Source organism: Bufo bufo, chromosome 6, assembly GCF_905171765.1.
Source record: "Bufo bufo chromosome 6, aBufBuf1.1, whole genome shotgun sequence".
Classification (NCBI taxonomy): Eukaryota; Metazoa; Chordata; class Amphibia; order Anura; family Bufonidae; genus Bufo; species Bufo bufo.
In genome coordinates this window covers 218,993,820-219,009,613 of record NC_053394.1, presented here as the reverse complement: position 1 = coordinate 219,009,613, position 15,794 = coordinate 218,993,820, and the positions used below count along the sequence as shown (strand labels likewise).

At 44.6% G+C, this 15,794-nt stretch overlaps 1 protein-coding gene across 2 annotated transcripts in view; it reads left to right on the top strand.

Moving 5' to 3' along the window:
- The window catches only part of RASGEF1A (RasGEF domain family member 1A), a 50,059-nt gene extending 47,438 nt beyond the window's left edge, over positions 1-2,621 (top strand). For both annotated transcript variants that reach the window (XM_040435483.1, XM_040435484.1), the window contains exon 13: positions 213-2,621. Coding sequence is in view for 1 of the 2 variants with exons in the window: in XM_040435484.1 (XP_040291418.1) it covers positions 213-237 (25 nt within the window). In the remaining variant the exon portion in view is untranslated. The remainder of the gene's footprint in view (positions 1-212) is intronic.
- The last annotated feature ends 13,173 nt before the right edge of the window (positions 2,622-15,794 follow it).

The following is a 15,794-nucleotide window of genomic DNA, read 5'->3' as shown; positions in this document are numbered from 1 at the left end:
AAAAGTTTTGGATGCCAATTGGCATATAGCCGTTGATAAATGGCAGTGGCAATCAGTAGTGTTCTATGTCATATGAAGGCAACTATAGTGAAACCAAAGATAGACCTTTCACTATATTATGTTTTTTGATCAAGTCACTTGGGCCTTACTATATAGTTGTTAATTCCGTGGTCCAAATGTTCTTACATTTTCACTCTTTTCTCTCCACACAGGTCAACACTTTTAAACCGAGCCTGAGAGACAGTTCTTTGGTCTCCTGAAGCACACAGGAATTTTGTTCTTTATGTTAGTTTTTTGTTGTATTGTGTAGAATGTTTTGGTCAGGAAGACAGTCCTCGCTGGTTGGGGGTCTGCTGATTTTTGTACATAATCTTTTACAAGACTAAAAAATACTGGTATATGAATATAAATATATATATATATATTTCATGCTTAAAGCACTTATGGAAGAAATAAATCAGAAAGGGATACCTGTTTTCTTACTTTTATTGTTTATTGTAAAGAATAAAGAACCCTATGCTGCTGGAATGGCCACTAAAATGCTGAATTTATACATGCATTCTATAAGCCTTTTTCACATAAGGGTTAGCCCCGTTTATGCTACTACTACTACTACTACTACTACTATTATTATTATTATTATTATTATTACTACACAAGGGCAGGGCCCTGCTTTCTCAAATTGATGGGTATTTCTACATCTATGGGTTTTTAATGGGCACTGGAAAACATTATAGATCATTTGTCTGCCCACATAAACTATTGGTTGCTAAAATAATTAACTATTCATGCCACATTTTAGAGCACTTGAGTTTCTAAAAGGTTTACTGCTCTCTGACTCTTTGGTTTAACGGTCAATGTATTTATATGGAGGAAGTTATAGAGGCAGATTGATAAAAACACCATGAACCAGACACATTGATAACCCATATATGTTTGTCTGATATTAGTCAGATTCAATGAAGGTGCCTTTGAAATGATTCTTTCCAAAAAAACATTATATATATATATATCAAAACCACTAAACCATAGCAATGCAGGAATGCAGGGTCAAACAAGTCAATATCACTGCAAATCTCCTACTTTGTTAGGCCCCTTTCACACTACCCAATTTTCCATGCGGGTGCAATGCTTGAATCTTGGTCCATTAACTTTTATGGGTCTTTGTACATGAGCATTGCTTTTCACGCATCATCTCTGCATTACATGAAAATTGCAGCATGTTCTATATTTTGCATTTTTCACGCAGCTCTGGTCCTTTAGAAGTTAATAGGGCTTCAGTGAAAAACATATAGATATCTAAATCCAGATGCAGTTCTGATGCAAAGCAGTTTTCACTTATGATTGCTATGTGATGTAGATTGTTGACTGCACTTGCGTGCAAAACCATCATTTTTTTCCTGAACAGATCCAAAAACAATCTGTATCGTTCGTGTGAAAGAGGCCTTAGAAAAAAATTGAGGAAGGCCAGGCATGGTGTTTGAGCTTTGAGAGGAGTCGGCTGGAAGTGTAACGTACCAACTCCCTGTATATCACTGCTGCACTAGTGGCCTCAGCAGTGACATGTGCAGGCACAGTTTGTGACTGTTGAGGCCATTGATTGGCCAGCAGTGGGGATGTGACGGGAGTCAATATGGTACACATCTGGCCAGGCTCGAACCAGAAGGAGTGTGGGTGGAGAGGAATCGCAAGAATGGGCCAACCAGAGCAGATAGTGTTTTTTTATTTATTTTTTATTTACTTACACACCATGCCCAGCAATTCCCATTTTTTTCAGGTCCTGGACAGCCCCTTTACTATAGCACATACATACATATACTCATCTGAAGTTACAGGTTAAGAATACTATTTAAAGTGTGCCTCCACACTACAGGCTATACATCGGATACATCTAGCCACCAAAAATGGCCAATTTATTGTCTGTAGCTCAGGAGCAGTTCATTTATATCCAAATGTTGCATTATCTCTCAGAACAACATTCGCTGGTTTATAAATCAACGAAATCTATTTTTTTTTCTGTCACATTTTTCTTCAAGTGTCCCTTTGATACCCCATCAGCAGTCACTAAGACATAATCTGGCAAAACCCATTTAGTCTAAGTAATCTATGTTCGAGCTGAGACTCTTAGTACCAGACCCATTTGCCATCATTGTGGTTGAAGTATTTGTAACTGCTTTTAGCTGCTTTCTTTAGAACTAGTAAGTACTGTATCTGACCATTCAATGTATTCCATACTACACTAACTGACCGCATGCAAACACTTGCCGGACTACGAAGAAGAGACATGGAAACGGCACATCCTAAAACATAGTCCATTTCATGCAACAAGACGAATGGACAGTGTGTTGTGTAGGGGGCTTCTGTAATGCAGGATTGGCGGTTTCTACGCCTCAGTCATAGTGGGACACTCAGCCTTGTAGTTATCCCTTGGCTTATATTTCTCAGTACTGAAGCTTTTTTCAAATGCACAACTTTTACACTCAGGCCTACTCAGTTCATAACTGTATTATTTGGTTATTTTGTTCTATTCCCATCCGCTTGTTCAATCAAATATGTACCGTGAAGCAGGGTATTCTGTGTTTGACCTAATGTGCTTGCATAAATAAATGCAGAATTGCTTCAAAGTGAAAATGGAGTCTTGGGGTTTCATTTCCTACTACTTGAAGTAATCTCAAAGTATAAATCTAAAATACAGCTATCTCATACTGATCAGTTATATTGTTATATTACTCTTAGGGTCCATTCACATTTCCGCAATTTCGTTCCGCATTTTGCGGGACGGAATTGCAGACCCATTCATTTCTATGGGGCAGCACGATGTGCTGCCCGGATCCCAAATTGCGGACCCGCACTTCCGGGTCCATTCATTTCTATGGGGCAGCACAATGTGCTGCCCGGATCCCAAATTGCGGACCCGCACTTCCGGGTCCGCAATTCCGTTCCCGAAAAAAATTGCGGACAAGAATAGGCATTTTCTATTAAGTGCCGGGGAAGTGCGGTCCGCAAAATGCGGAAACACACACGGACGTGTGAATGGACCCTTAGGGGAGAATATGGTGATGCATAGAGCCAACACACACACAGGTCTGTAATATAGCACTATGCAGGTTCTGTGCATGAGGCAATGCTGTGTGTATGGTGGACTCATAGGTCTTCTTGTACCCTATACTCAATGTTACAGTACAGGTGCTACACAGTAACAACTTGTGGGTGGTATTCCTATACTCAATTAAAGGGAATCCATCACCAGGTTTATGGTATCCTAACTAAGGACAACATAAACTAGTGACAGATCCCCTCAGCAAAATGCTGGGTCACTTTCTTTAATTGCCGAAGCCATGTTGCCAAAATTTTGTATTGAACAGCTCCAGTGCATAATGATAAGTCCTGAATATTTATGAGCTCATGGCTCTGCCACCTGCTGCTGATTCATATGGAAAATAACTGTCATTCAGAGGTGGGTGGGGAGAGCCGTGAGCTCCTGAATATGAGGACTCATTGGTATGTGCTGGAGCTGTTAGGATTTAAAAGTGATGGCAGCAGAAAACACATTCCAGTCCTTGACCATAGTTACAGCTCCACACGTTGGCGCTGCCGTGACCTGTACCAGACACTGACAGGCTCAAGGAGTGGCCCACCTTCTGCTCAACATGTGCAGGGCCGGTACAGCCTTTTTGGAGAAGTGATGATGGTTCGGAACTCTCCACCTTGGCTCGACACAAACCATCAGTTATCTGAAAGGTGCGGCGTCAACCACATGGAAAGGGAGAGACCAGCAACTTGGCAAGGAGAACGTTCAGCTTCTGCTTTGTTGGATGAGTGAAGGCATACTGTTGTCTTTTTGCAATCGCTTCGGTAATCAATTGCTGGTAAAATTAGTGATGAGGAGAGGAGGAGCATCAGGATCAGTAGATGATGGGAAAGAAACACAGCTCCCTTCTGCTGAGGTGGTGGAGCCTTGAATGCTGGAAAAGGGGTGTGGGCTGCCAGAAGATGCCTCAGGCAACATTAGCGCCATGGTTTTCCCACTTTATGGTGACACTGCATGTGTTGATGCAGAGCAGTGGTGCCAAGATTGGCACCCTGGTGACGCTTCACCTTCTGCCCATAGATTCTACATATGGCCATGCTGACGTGCTCCGGTGACTTGACTGGAAAAAAAAACACCATTCTGTGCTGACTGACTGCCCCTGCCTCTATGAAGCTTTGTACGGTAGTTGTTTCTGGACAGGTAGGCTCCTGAGTAGATGGTCTACCCCTGGCACTTTTGCTCCAGACCTCACACTGTGTCCACCCTGCTGGCTCAAAGCTACACTTACACCCTGCTGGCTGAGCCACACACTGCCACCCTGTCCCTGTCTCACGGGCAAGCTGCCACCTTCACTCCTTGAAGATGATGAAGACCCCTCTTCACCCAGCTCTCACGTGCGATCTGCTACATCATTAAACACTACTGTCTGCAAGCCACTGCAGTCTCATGGTTGTGTTCCTAACCGCTCGCAACACCTGCTCCCACTCTACTAGCCTGCCTACAGGAGGAAGCAGCAGATCTCTCCTCCAAATCTGGGCTGGGCAGTTGCTGCTTCCTGTCCTCAATAAGCTTGTCCTTGCTGAAAAGCAGAGCAGAGCTGGCAGCATACAATACTTCCCAAGCAGAAGGAGCAGAAAAAGAAAGAAGCAGGTTCAGGACAGGTGGGGGCACAGAGTTTGTTCATAGGCCATGCCAACTAAGAGTGGTGTCAGAGGAACCCACTCACTCCTGGCTGTGGGTGTCTGATGTCAGTTGAGATGATGTTGAAGACTAAGTTAACCATTGAAGGACAGCTGGGTTGCTGGTCACAACACAACCGCTGGATGACACTGGCAGCTGTGGCCTGTTTCTGAGACTGCTGCTACCCCCTCCTCTTCTGCTGCTACTTCTGCAAGCTCCAGAAACATTTTTGCCATTGCCTGTTCCCTTGGAAGGCCCTGGCACCTGTCTGTTGGACATACTATACTGTACAGTAACAGTAACTGTAAGTGTAAAATAGCAGTAGCATTAGACCGCTTTTTCACCCCAATTACAAAATCAAGGCTTTATAGAATTACTCATGTTTAAAACAATGTGGACACCCCAACAGCAGTAGTATTAGACCGCTTTTTCATCCCAATTACAGAATGAAGGCGTTATACAATTATTTATCTATAACACAATGTGCACATCCCAATAGCAGTAGTATTAGACCGCTTTTTCACCCCAATTACAGAATCAAGGTCTAAAGGAATTGCTTATCTATAAAACAAAGTGGAAAAATAAATAACTGTAAAAATAGACTGCTGTTTAACCCCAATTAGGGCCCATTCACACGTTCGTAGAATGGGTCTGGATCCGTTCCGCAACATTGCAGAGTGAATCCGGACCCATTCATTCTCTATGTATCCGGAAGAGATGCAGGCAAGCACACAGTGTGCTGTCCGCATCCGCATTTTCGAGTGCGGCCCCGATCTTCCGGTCTGCGGCTCCCGAAAAAAATAGAACATGTTCTATTCTTGTCCACAATTGCAGCAAGAATAGGCAGTTCTATGGGGGTACCGGACAGGTGTATTGCGGATCTGCAATTTGGGGATCCGCAATACACTACAGACGTGTGAATGGACCCTTACAGAACCAAGGCGTTATGCAATTATTTATCTATAACACAATGTGCACATCCCAATAGCAGTAGTATTTGACCGCTTTTTCACCCCAATTACAGAATCAAGGCCTAATGGAATTACTTATCTATAAAACAAGGTGGAAAACCACATAACTGTAAAAATAGACCGCTTTTCCACCCCAATTACAAAATCAAGGCGTTATAGAATTTCTTATCAATAAAACAAATGTGGACACCCTAATAGCAGTAGCAGTGTAATAGAACTGCTTATCTATTAACCAAGTGGGACACTGTTCAATTAGTCCCTTAACCCCTTAAGGACCGGGCTCATTTTCACCTTAAGGACCAGGCTCATTTTCACCTTAAGGACCAGGCCATTTTTTGCAAATCTGACCAGTGTCACTTTAAGTGCTCATAACTTTAAAACGCTTTGACTTACCCAGGCCGTTCTGAGATTGTTTTTTCGTCACATATTGTACTTCATGACACTGCTAAAATTGGGTCAAAAAAGTTAATTTTTTTGCATAAAAAAATACAATTTTTACCGTAAATTTTGAAAAATTAGCAAATTTCTAATTTTCAGTTTCTCTACCTCTGTAATACATAGTAATACCCCCAAAAATTGTGATGACTTTACATTCCCCATATGTCTACTTCATGCTTGAATTGTTTTGGGAATGATATTTTATTTTTTGGGGATGTTACAAGGCTTAGAAGTTTAGAAGCAAATTTTGAAATTTTCAGAAATCTTCAAAATCCCACTTTTTATGGACCAGTTCAGGTTTGAAGTCATATTGTGAGGCTTAGATAATAGAAACCTCCCAAAAATGACCCCATTCTAGAAACTACACCCCTCAAGGTATTCAAAACTGTTTTTTCAAACTTTGTTAACCCTTTAGGTGTTCCACAAGAGTTAATGGCAGATGGAGAAACAATTTTGAAATTTATATTTTTTGGAAAATTTTCCAATATAATCAATTTTTTCCAGGAGTAAAACAAGGGTTAACTGCCAAACAACACTCAAAATGGGTTGCCCTGATTCTGTAGTTTGCAAAAACACCCCATATGTGGTCGTAAACTACTGTTTGGCCGAACGGTAGCACATAGAAGGAGGGGAACACCATATGGGTTTTGGAAGGCAGATTTGGCAGGACTGGTTTTGTTTATACCATGTCCCATTTGAAGCCCCCTGTTGCACCCCTAGAATAGAAATTTCAAAAAAGTGACTCCATCTAAGAAAGTACACCCCTCAAGGTATTCAAAACTGGGTTTACAAACTTTGTTAACCCTTTAGGTGTTCCACAAGAGTTAATGGCAGATGGAGAAACAATTTTGAAATTTCTATTTTTTGGAAAATTTTCCAATATAATCAATTTTTTCCAGGAGTAAAACAAGGGTTAACTGCCAAACAACACTCAAAATGGGTTGCCCTGATTCTGTAGTTTGCAAAAACACCCCATATGTGGTCGTAAACTACTGTTTGGCCGAACGGTAGCACATAGAAGGAGGGGAACACCATATGGGTTTTGGAAGGCAGATTTGGCAGGACTGGTTTTGTTTATACCATGTCCCATTTGAAGCCCCCTGTTGCACCCCTAGAATAGAAATTTCAAAAAAGTGACTCCATCTAAGAAAGTACACCCCTCAAGGTATTCAAAACTGGGTTTACAAACTTTGTTAACCCTTTAGGTGTTCCACAAGAGTTAATGGCAGATGGAGAAACAATTTTGAAATTTCTATTTTTTGGAAAATTTTCCAATATAATCAATTTTTTCCAGGAGTAAAACAAGGGTTAACTGCCAAACAACACTCAAAATGGGTTGCCCTGATTCTGTAGTTTGCAAAAACACCCCATATGTGGTCGTAAACTACTGTTTGGCCGAACGGTAGCACATAGAAGGAGGGGAACACCATATGGGTTTTGGAAGGCAGATTTGGCAGGACTGGTTTTGTTTATACCATGTCCCATTTGAAGCCCCCTGTTGCACCCCTAGAATAGAAATTTCAAAAAAGTGACTCCATCTAAGAAAGTACACCCCTCAAGGTATTCAAAACTGGGTTTACAAACTTTGTTAACCCTTTAGGTGTTCCACAAGAGTTAATGGCAGATGGAGAAACAATTTTGAAATTTCTATTTTTTGGAAAATTTTCCAATATAATCAATTTTTTCCAGGAGTAAAACAAGGGTTAACTGCCAAACAACACTCAAAATGGGTTGCCCTGATTCTGTAGTTTGCAAAAACACCCCATATGTGGTCGTAAACTACTGTTTGGCCGAACGGTAGCACATAGAAGGAGGGGAACACCATATGGGTTTTGGAAGGCAGATTTGGCAGGACTGGTTTTGTTTATACCATGTCCCATTTGAAGCCCCCTGTTGCACCCCTAGAATAGAAATTTCAAAAAAGTGACTCCATCTAAGAAAGTACACCCCTCAAGGTATTCAAAACTGGGTTTACAAACTTTGTTAACCCTTTAGGTGTTCCACAAGAGTTAATGGCAGATGGAGAAACAATTTTGAAATTTCTATTTTTTGGAAAATTTTCCAATATAATCAATTTTTTCCAGGAGTAAAACAAGGGTTAACTGCCAAACAACACTCAAAATGGGTTGCCCTGATTCTGTAGTTTGCAAAAACACCCCATATGTGGTCGTAAACTACTGTTTGGCCGAACGGTAGCACATAGAAGGAGGGGAACACCATATGGGTTTTGGAAGGCAGATTTGGCAGGACTGGTTTTGTTTATACCATGTCCCATTTGAAGCCCCCTGTTGCACCCCTAGAATAGAAATTTCAAAAAAGTGACTCCATCTAAGAAAGTACACCCCTCAAGGTATTCAAAACTGGGTTTACAAACTTTGTTAACCCTTTAGGTGTTCCACAAGAGTTAATGGCAGATGGAGAAACAATTTTGAAATTTCTATTTTTTGGAAAATTTTCCAATATAATCAATTTTTTCCAGGAGTAAAACAAGGGTTAACTGCCAAACAACACTCAAAATGGGTTGCCCTGATTCTGTAGTTTGCAAAAACACCCCATATGTGGTCGTAAACTACTGTTTGGCCGAACGGTAGCACATAGAAGGAGGGGAACACCATATGGGTTTTGGAAGGCAGATTTGGTAGGACTGGTTTTGTTTATACCATGTCCCATTTGAAGCCCCCTGTTGCACCCCTAGAATAGAAATTTCAAAAAAGTGACTCCATCTAAGAAAGTACACCCCTCAAGGTATTCAAAACTGGGTTTACAAACTTTGTTAACCCTTTAGGTGTTCCACAAGAGTTAATGGCAGATGGAGAAACAATTTTGAAATTTCTATTTTTTGGAAAATTTTCCAATATAATCAATTTTTTCCAGGAGTAAAACAAGGGTTAACTGCCAAACAACACTCAAAATGGGTTGCCCTGATTCTGTAGTTTGCAAAAACACCCCATATGTGGTCGTAAACTACTATTTGGCTAAACGGCAGGACATAGAAGAAGGGGAACGTCATTTTTGGAAGGCAGATTTTGCTGGACTGGTTTATTGACACCATGTACCCTTTCAAGCCCCCTGATGCACCCCTAGAGTAGAAACTCCATAAAAGTGACCCCATCTAGGAAACTACGGGATAAGGTGGTTGTTGTTTTGGGACTATTTTTGGGGTAAATTTGATTTTTGGTTGCTCTATATTAGTCTTTTTTGAGGCAATGTAACAAAAAAATGTAATTCTAAAATTGTTTCTACATTCACTATTTGGTTTTGTGGAACACCTAAAGGGTTAACATAGTTTGTAAAGTAACTTTTGAATACCTTGAGGGGTGTAGTTTCTTAGATGGGGTCACTTTTTTGGAGTTTCTAGTCTAGGCTACATCAGGGGGGGCTTCTAATGGGACATGGTGTCAAAAAAAAAACTGTCCATCAAAATCTGCCTTCCAGAAACCATATGGAGTTCCCTTCGTTCTATGCCCTGCCGTGCGGCTATATAGCCATTTACGACCACATATGGGGTGTTTCTGCAAACTACAGAATCGGGGCAATAAATATTTAGTTTTGTTTGGCTGTTAACCCTTGCTTTATTACCGGCAAAATGGATTCAAATTGAAATTTTGCCCAAAATTCAAATTGTGTTTTGGCACAGTTTTTATTTTATATTTTTAACACCGTTCATCCGAGGCGTTTGGTCAAAAGTTATTTTTATAGCGACGACTTTTACGCACGCGACGATGCCCAATATGTATGGCTCTCAGACTTTGGAGACACTAAGCAGGCATCCTAAAACTGCGGCCCTCCAGATATTGTAAAACTACAATTCCCACCATGCCCTGCTGATGGCTGTAGGTTGTCTGGGCATGCTGGGAGTTATAGTTTTACAACATCTGGAGGGCCGCAGTTTGAGGATGCCTGCTCTAAAACTAATATTTTTTGGGGAAAGAAAAATTGTTTCCGTGTCTCCAAAGTCTGAGAGCCATAGTGTTTTATGTTCTCTAGTGGACTGTTGAGGATTATAAAAATTTAGTACTCCATGGAAGTGTGATACTCCCTGAAGCAATTGATAATGCAGAGGCCCGGATGATCGGGGCAAGTGTCACATTGAGTAGTGGTGTCCTTCCGTATCCCCCTCTTGTGACACACTCTGCACTTTTTTTGGGTTCGTCCCTTCTTTCCAGTATGGGGGACCACACCTGGAAAGTGTTGGCCAGGGACGATCCGGGCGCCTCCAATTCCCGAGGTACTCCGGCCTGCTCTTTCCCGGTCCGAAAAGATCAGGTCTTTGAGGACTGCCTCATAGAACTGGAGGAATGTCCCTGTGCTGCCAGCGCTTCGGGATAGTACAAAAGAGTTGTACATGGCAACCTGTACCAAGTAGACCGCAACTTTTTTGTACCATGCCCGGGTTTTGCGCATGGCGTTATATGGCGTGAGGACTTGATCAGAGAGATCAACTCCTCCCATATACCGATTGTAGTCGACGATACAATCGGGCTTGAGGACCGTTGCCGCGGTACCTCGCACAGGGACAGGGGTGGTGCCGTTACCGTGGATTGTGGACAGCATAAGGACATCCCTCTTGTCCTTATACCTGACCAGCAACAGGTTTCCACTGGTAAGGGCACGGGTCTCACCCCTGGGGATAGGTACCTGGAGGGGGTAGGCAGGGAGGCCGCGTTGATTTTTCCGCACGGTCCCACAAGCGAACGTGGATCTGGCGGCAAGGGACCTGAACAAGGGAATGCTGGTATAAAAGTTATCCACGTACAAGTGGTAACCATTATCCAGCAGTGGGTACATAAGGTCCCACACGAGTTTCCCGCTAACACCCAGAGTGGGGGGACATTCTGGGGGTTCAATACGGGAATCTCGCCCCTCGTACACACGAAATTTGTAAGTGTACCCTGAGGCACTCTCACAAATTTTGTATAGCTTCACGCCATACCTCGCCCGCTTTGTGGGAATGTATTGGCGGAAACTGAGTCTCCCCTTGAACGCAACGAGAGACTCATCAACCGCGACCTCCCTTCCAGGTACGTAGGCCTGCTGAAATGTGGCCCCAAAGTGATCGATGACCGGCCGTATCTTATACAGCCGGTCATAGGCAGGATCACTTCGGGGGGGACATGCTGCATTATCGGAATAATGCAGACATTTCCGGATGGCCTCAAACCGGTGACGTATCATGACCATACTGTACAGTGGGGTCTGGTAGAGTATGTCCCCACTCCAGTATTGCCTGACACTGGGTTTTTGGACTAGACCCATATGCAGCACGAGGCCCCAAAATGTCCTCATTTCGGCTGCACTGACCGGCGTCCAGCCACCGGGTCTAGCCAAAACTGAGCCTGGGTTTTGAGCGACGAACTGTTGGGCGTACAGATTCGTCTGCTCCACCATCAAATTCACCAGTGAGTTACTGAAAAAAAAACTAAAATAGTCTATTTCAGTAAACCCCACTGTGGGAATCTGGATTCCAGGATTGCCAGCAAAATCCGGAATCTCAGGCTCAAAGTCCACTGGGGGACACCAGCTAAGTTCATCGGCAGGGGGCTCCGGTGGACTTATTTGGTGGGCCGGGAAACCAGTACGAACCCCAGGGCGGCTCGTACTAGGGTGGGCCACAGGATCCCTAGCATGTGGGGCCCCTGGCTCCGCCTGGCGGCGTCTCCGCCGCCTTGGTGGCTCATCGTCATCAGATGATGATGAGGAGAATGCGGATGACAAAAGGAATGTGGGGTCATCCTCATCCTCACTGGGGCTCTCAGAGTCGGAGGCAATCTGGGCGTATGCCTCCTCGGCCGAGAACATCCGGTGGGCCATGGGTGTGTGTGCGTGTAGGTGTGCGTGTGTGGCAAACTTTATTATATGTGCGTGTGTGTGGGGGCAACGGGTGTTCGCGTACTAAAAAGTCCAGGCAAAAAAATGGGCAAGTGTTAGAAAAAAAAAAAATTAAAACTTGCTGATCAGCGGTACAACGCTGATCAGCGGTCGGTGGGGTGGTGGGGCGGGCGATGCGCTAACAGTGGACGGACGCTAAAAAGTGCCGGCCAGTCAGCGCACGCAGAAAAAAAAAGTGGTGGTGAGTGGGGGGTGGGGGGTGCTGGTGGGGGGTAGGTGGAGGCAGGTGGGGGGGGGGGGAAGTGGCTGGTGGGGGGTGGGTGGGGGGGCAAGTGGCAGGAGGGGTCTGGGTTAGGGTTAGATGGAAGTTTGGAAGTTTGGAATAAAAGTACTTTTTTTTTTTTTTTTCTAACTTACTTTTCCCTTCTTTCCCTGCCTAACGGTGCCTCTCCCTCACTGACCCTAACCTACCTGGGTGGCGATGGGTGCAGGAGGGTGATGGATGCCGATTAGGGGGACACAGGAGCTCGTTCTGGACGGTGCTGCACGGTCAGGGTGCTGGACAGGAAGAGGAGGGGAGAGAGGAGCGCAGGAAGTTTGAATCTCGCGCCTCTCTCCCCTGCACCAATCAGCACCCTGGACAGCGGCATTCAGCACCAGGGCCAGCACCGCCTCTCCAAATCCTCGGACTGCGATAGGTGGTGTATAATTACGCCACCGATCGCAGTCTTTTTCCGGTTCATCGGGTCACAGGACACCCGAATGGACCGGAAACGCAGAAAACCGCAGGTCTGAATTGACCTGCGGTTTTCTGCGATCGCCGATACGGGGGGGTCAAATGACCCCCCCCTGCATTGTTACGGGATGCCGGCTGAATGATTTCAGCCGAAATCCCGTTCCGATTAACCCCTGCGGCGCCGGAGTTCCGATTTTAAGTCAGGACGTACCGGTACGTCCTCGGTCCTTAAGGACTCGGGAAATAGGGCGTACCGGTACGTCCTAGGTCCTTAAGGACTCGGGAAATAGGGCGTACCGGTACGTCCTAGGTCCTTAAGGGGTTAACTCTCCCTATGCTCTCTCTATACTGTGTATAAAGTCTCCCAACACTGTCCAATATTTTACAATGAAAGGTTTTCTTAAGCATTGTCCCTAGCGCTTGTAACGTCTCTCTCCCTGTACTCAGTTCACAGTGAAATGGCGGAGACCTGGAAGGATGAGGGTTTTATAGGGTGTTGAAATCACAGGGTCTGGCTAGCTGCTGATTGGCTGTCTGCATGGCATTATGGGTTATTTTGCATTCCTGAGCTTATTACTTTCACTTTTCAGGATATTTGAAGCAAATAGAATTTTTCCTAAACTTCGGATCAAATTTCACTTCATCAGCTTCGATTCGCTCAACCCAATCAGTGATGTATGGGGCCATGTGACAGTTTTATTAAAATAGTCGCATTGGCTTGTAGACGTGCACTTTTTCACAAACATAAATGTGTATATGGCTCTGACTTTGTATAGGACTTTTTATCTAATATGGGACTTTTTAATCTAATATGCAACTTTTTAATCTATTATGCAACTTTTTCACAGCACTTTTGCATCTAATTCATAAGCATGTAATAGCAGTGGTCTCCTCTGATAGCGTGCAGGCGATTGCCGGGAAGGAACTGTCACGGATGGTGTTGCAGAAAGCTGGAACTTATAAATAAACATCCGACTGGCTTGATCCCAAACTAAGGAGCATATGGGTGAGCCCTATAAAACCCCTAGAGCTCTCCCTGACTGCTATGCCCATGCAAAGATCTTTATGGTAGACGATTGCATGCCCACGTACCTAATACTATGTGACACCTGAAAACCCTATAATAGTGAGGGGACACGACCACCGGCTCCCTGCACTTAATACGGACAGAGTCAGGGTCACCTAGAATCAAGCCAGCAAGGAAACACAAATAAAGGAAAAATACTTATCTTGAGGAATCAGCAGCAGCAAAAGCCTCCAGCAGTGAACACAATCCAGGAAGTAGCATAAACCGCAAAGTGAGGCAGTATGGGAGGGAATATAAAGGGAGGCAATTAGTGTAAATAGGTGACAGCTGGGAGAAGGAAAGGAGATGACAAAGTGAAACCAAAACAAAGAAAGTCATGCAAGAGGTAGAGAAGAATGTCTGCCAGACCTTCTCAGAGAACTGGCGGTAACAGTACCCCTCCCTCTACGGGTGGACTCCGGTCACTCAGAGCCCACCTTCTCAGGATGAGACCTATGGAAAGCCCTGATGAGACGAGTGGCCTTAATGTCCGCCACTGGGACCCACATCCTCTCCTCAGGACCATAACCCTCCCAATGAACGAGGTACTGGAGAGAACCGCGGATAATGCGAGAATCCACAATCCTAGAGACCTGAAATTCAAGATTACCATCAACAACAATCGGAGGAGGAGGCAAATAGGAGGGTACAGTGGGTTGGACATAAGGTTTTAATAGGGACCTGTGAAAAACATTATGGATCTTCCAAGTCTGAGGAAGATCAAGACGGAAGGCAACGGGATTGATGACGGACAAGATCTTGTAAGGCCCAATAAACTTAGGACCCAACTTCCAGGAGGGAACCTTCAGTTTGATATTCTTTGTAGACAACCACACCAGATCACCCACATTCAGGTCCGGACCAGGCACACGTCTCTTATCCGATACACGCTTATATCTCTCACTCATCCTCTTCAGATTACCCTGAATCTTTTGCCAAATAAATGACAAAGACGAGGAAAATCTCTCCTCATCAGGTAAACCAGAAGACCCCTCTCCAGAGAATGTCCCAAACTGCGGATGAAACCCATATGCACCAAAAAATGGTGACTTATCAGAGGACTCCTGGCGACGGTTATTTAAAGCAAACTCAGCAAGGGCCAAAAAAGAACACCAATCCTCCTGATTCTCCGCCACAAAACAGCGCAGATATGTCTCCAGATTCTGATTGACGCGTTCGGTCTGACCATTCGACTGCGGGTGAAAAGCAGAAGAGAACGACAACCGAACCCCCAAGTGAGAACAGAAGGCCTTCCAGAATCTGGAAACAAAATGCGTGCCCCTATCAGAAACGATGTCTGAAGGAATGCCATGCAATTTAACAATGTGATCAACAAACGCTTGCGCCAGCGTCTTAGCATTGGGTAACCCAGGAAAGGGAATGAAATGCGCCATTTTGCTAAAACGGTCCACTACTACCAGAATCACAGTCTTCCCCGAGGAACGAGGCAGGTCCGTAATGAAGTACATGGACAGATGCGTCCAAGGACAGGAAGGAATGGGTAACGGGAGGAGAGAACCCGATGGCCGTGAATGAGGGACCTTGGCATGAGGCCAGGTCTCGCAGGCTGCCACAAAACCCTCAACCGTCTTACGAAGAGCCGGCCACCAGAATCTCCGAGCAACGAGATCCACTGTGGCTCTACTCCCCGGGTGCCCAGCAAGGACAGTATCGTGGTGCTCCTTAAAAACCTTGTGTCGTAAAGCGAGAGGCACAAACAACCTTCCAGGAGGACAAAGATCAGGAGCCTTTGCCTGGGCTGCCTGAACCTCTGCCTCCAAATCAGGATAAAGGGCAGAGACGACCACCCCTTCAGCCAAAATGGGACCCAGGTCTTCAAAGTTCCCCCCTCCCGGAAAACAACGTGACAGGACATCCGCCTTCACATTTTTAACCCCAGGGCAGAACGTAACAACAAAATTAAACCTAGAAAAGAACAAAGACCATCTGGCCTGTCTCGGGTTCAGACGCTTGGCCGATTCCAAGTAGGCCAGATTCTTATGGTCTGTAAACACGGTAATAGGGTGTCTGGCTCCCTGTAAC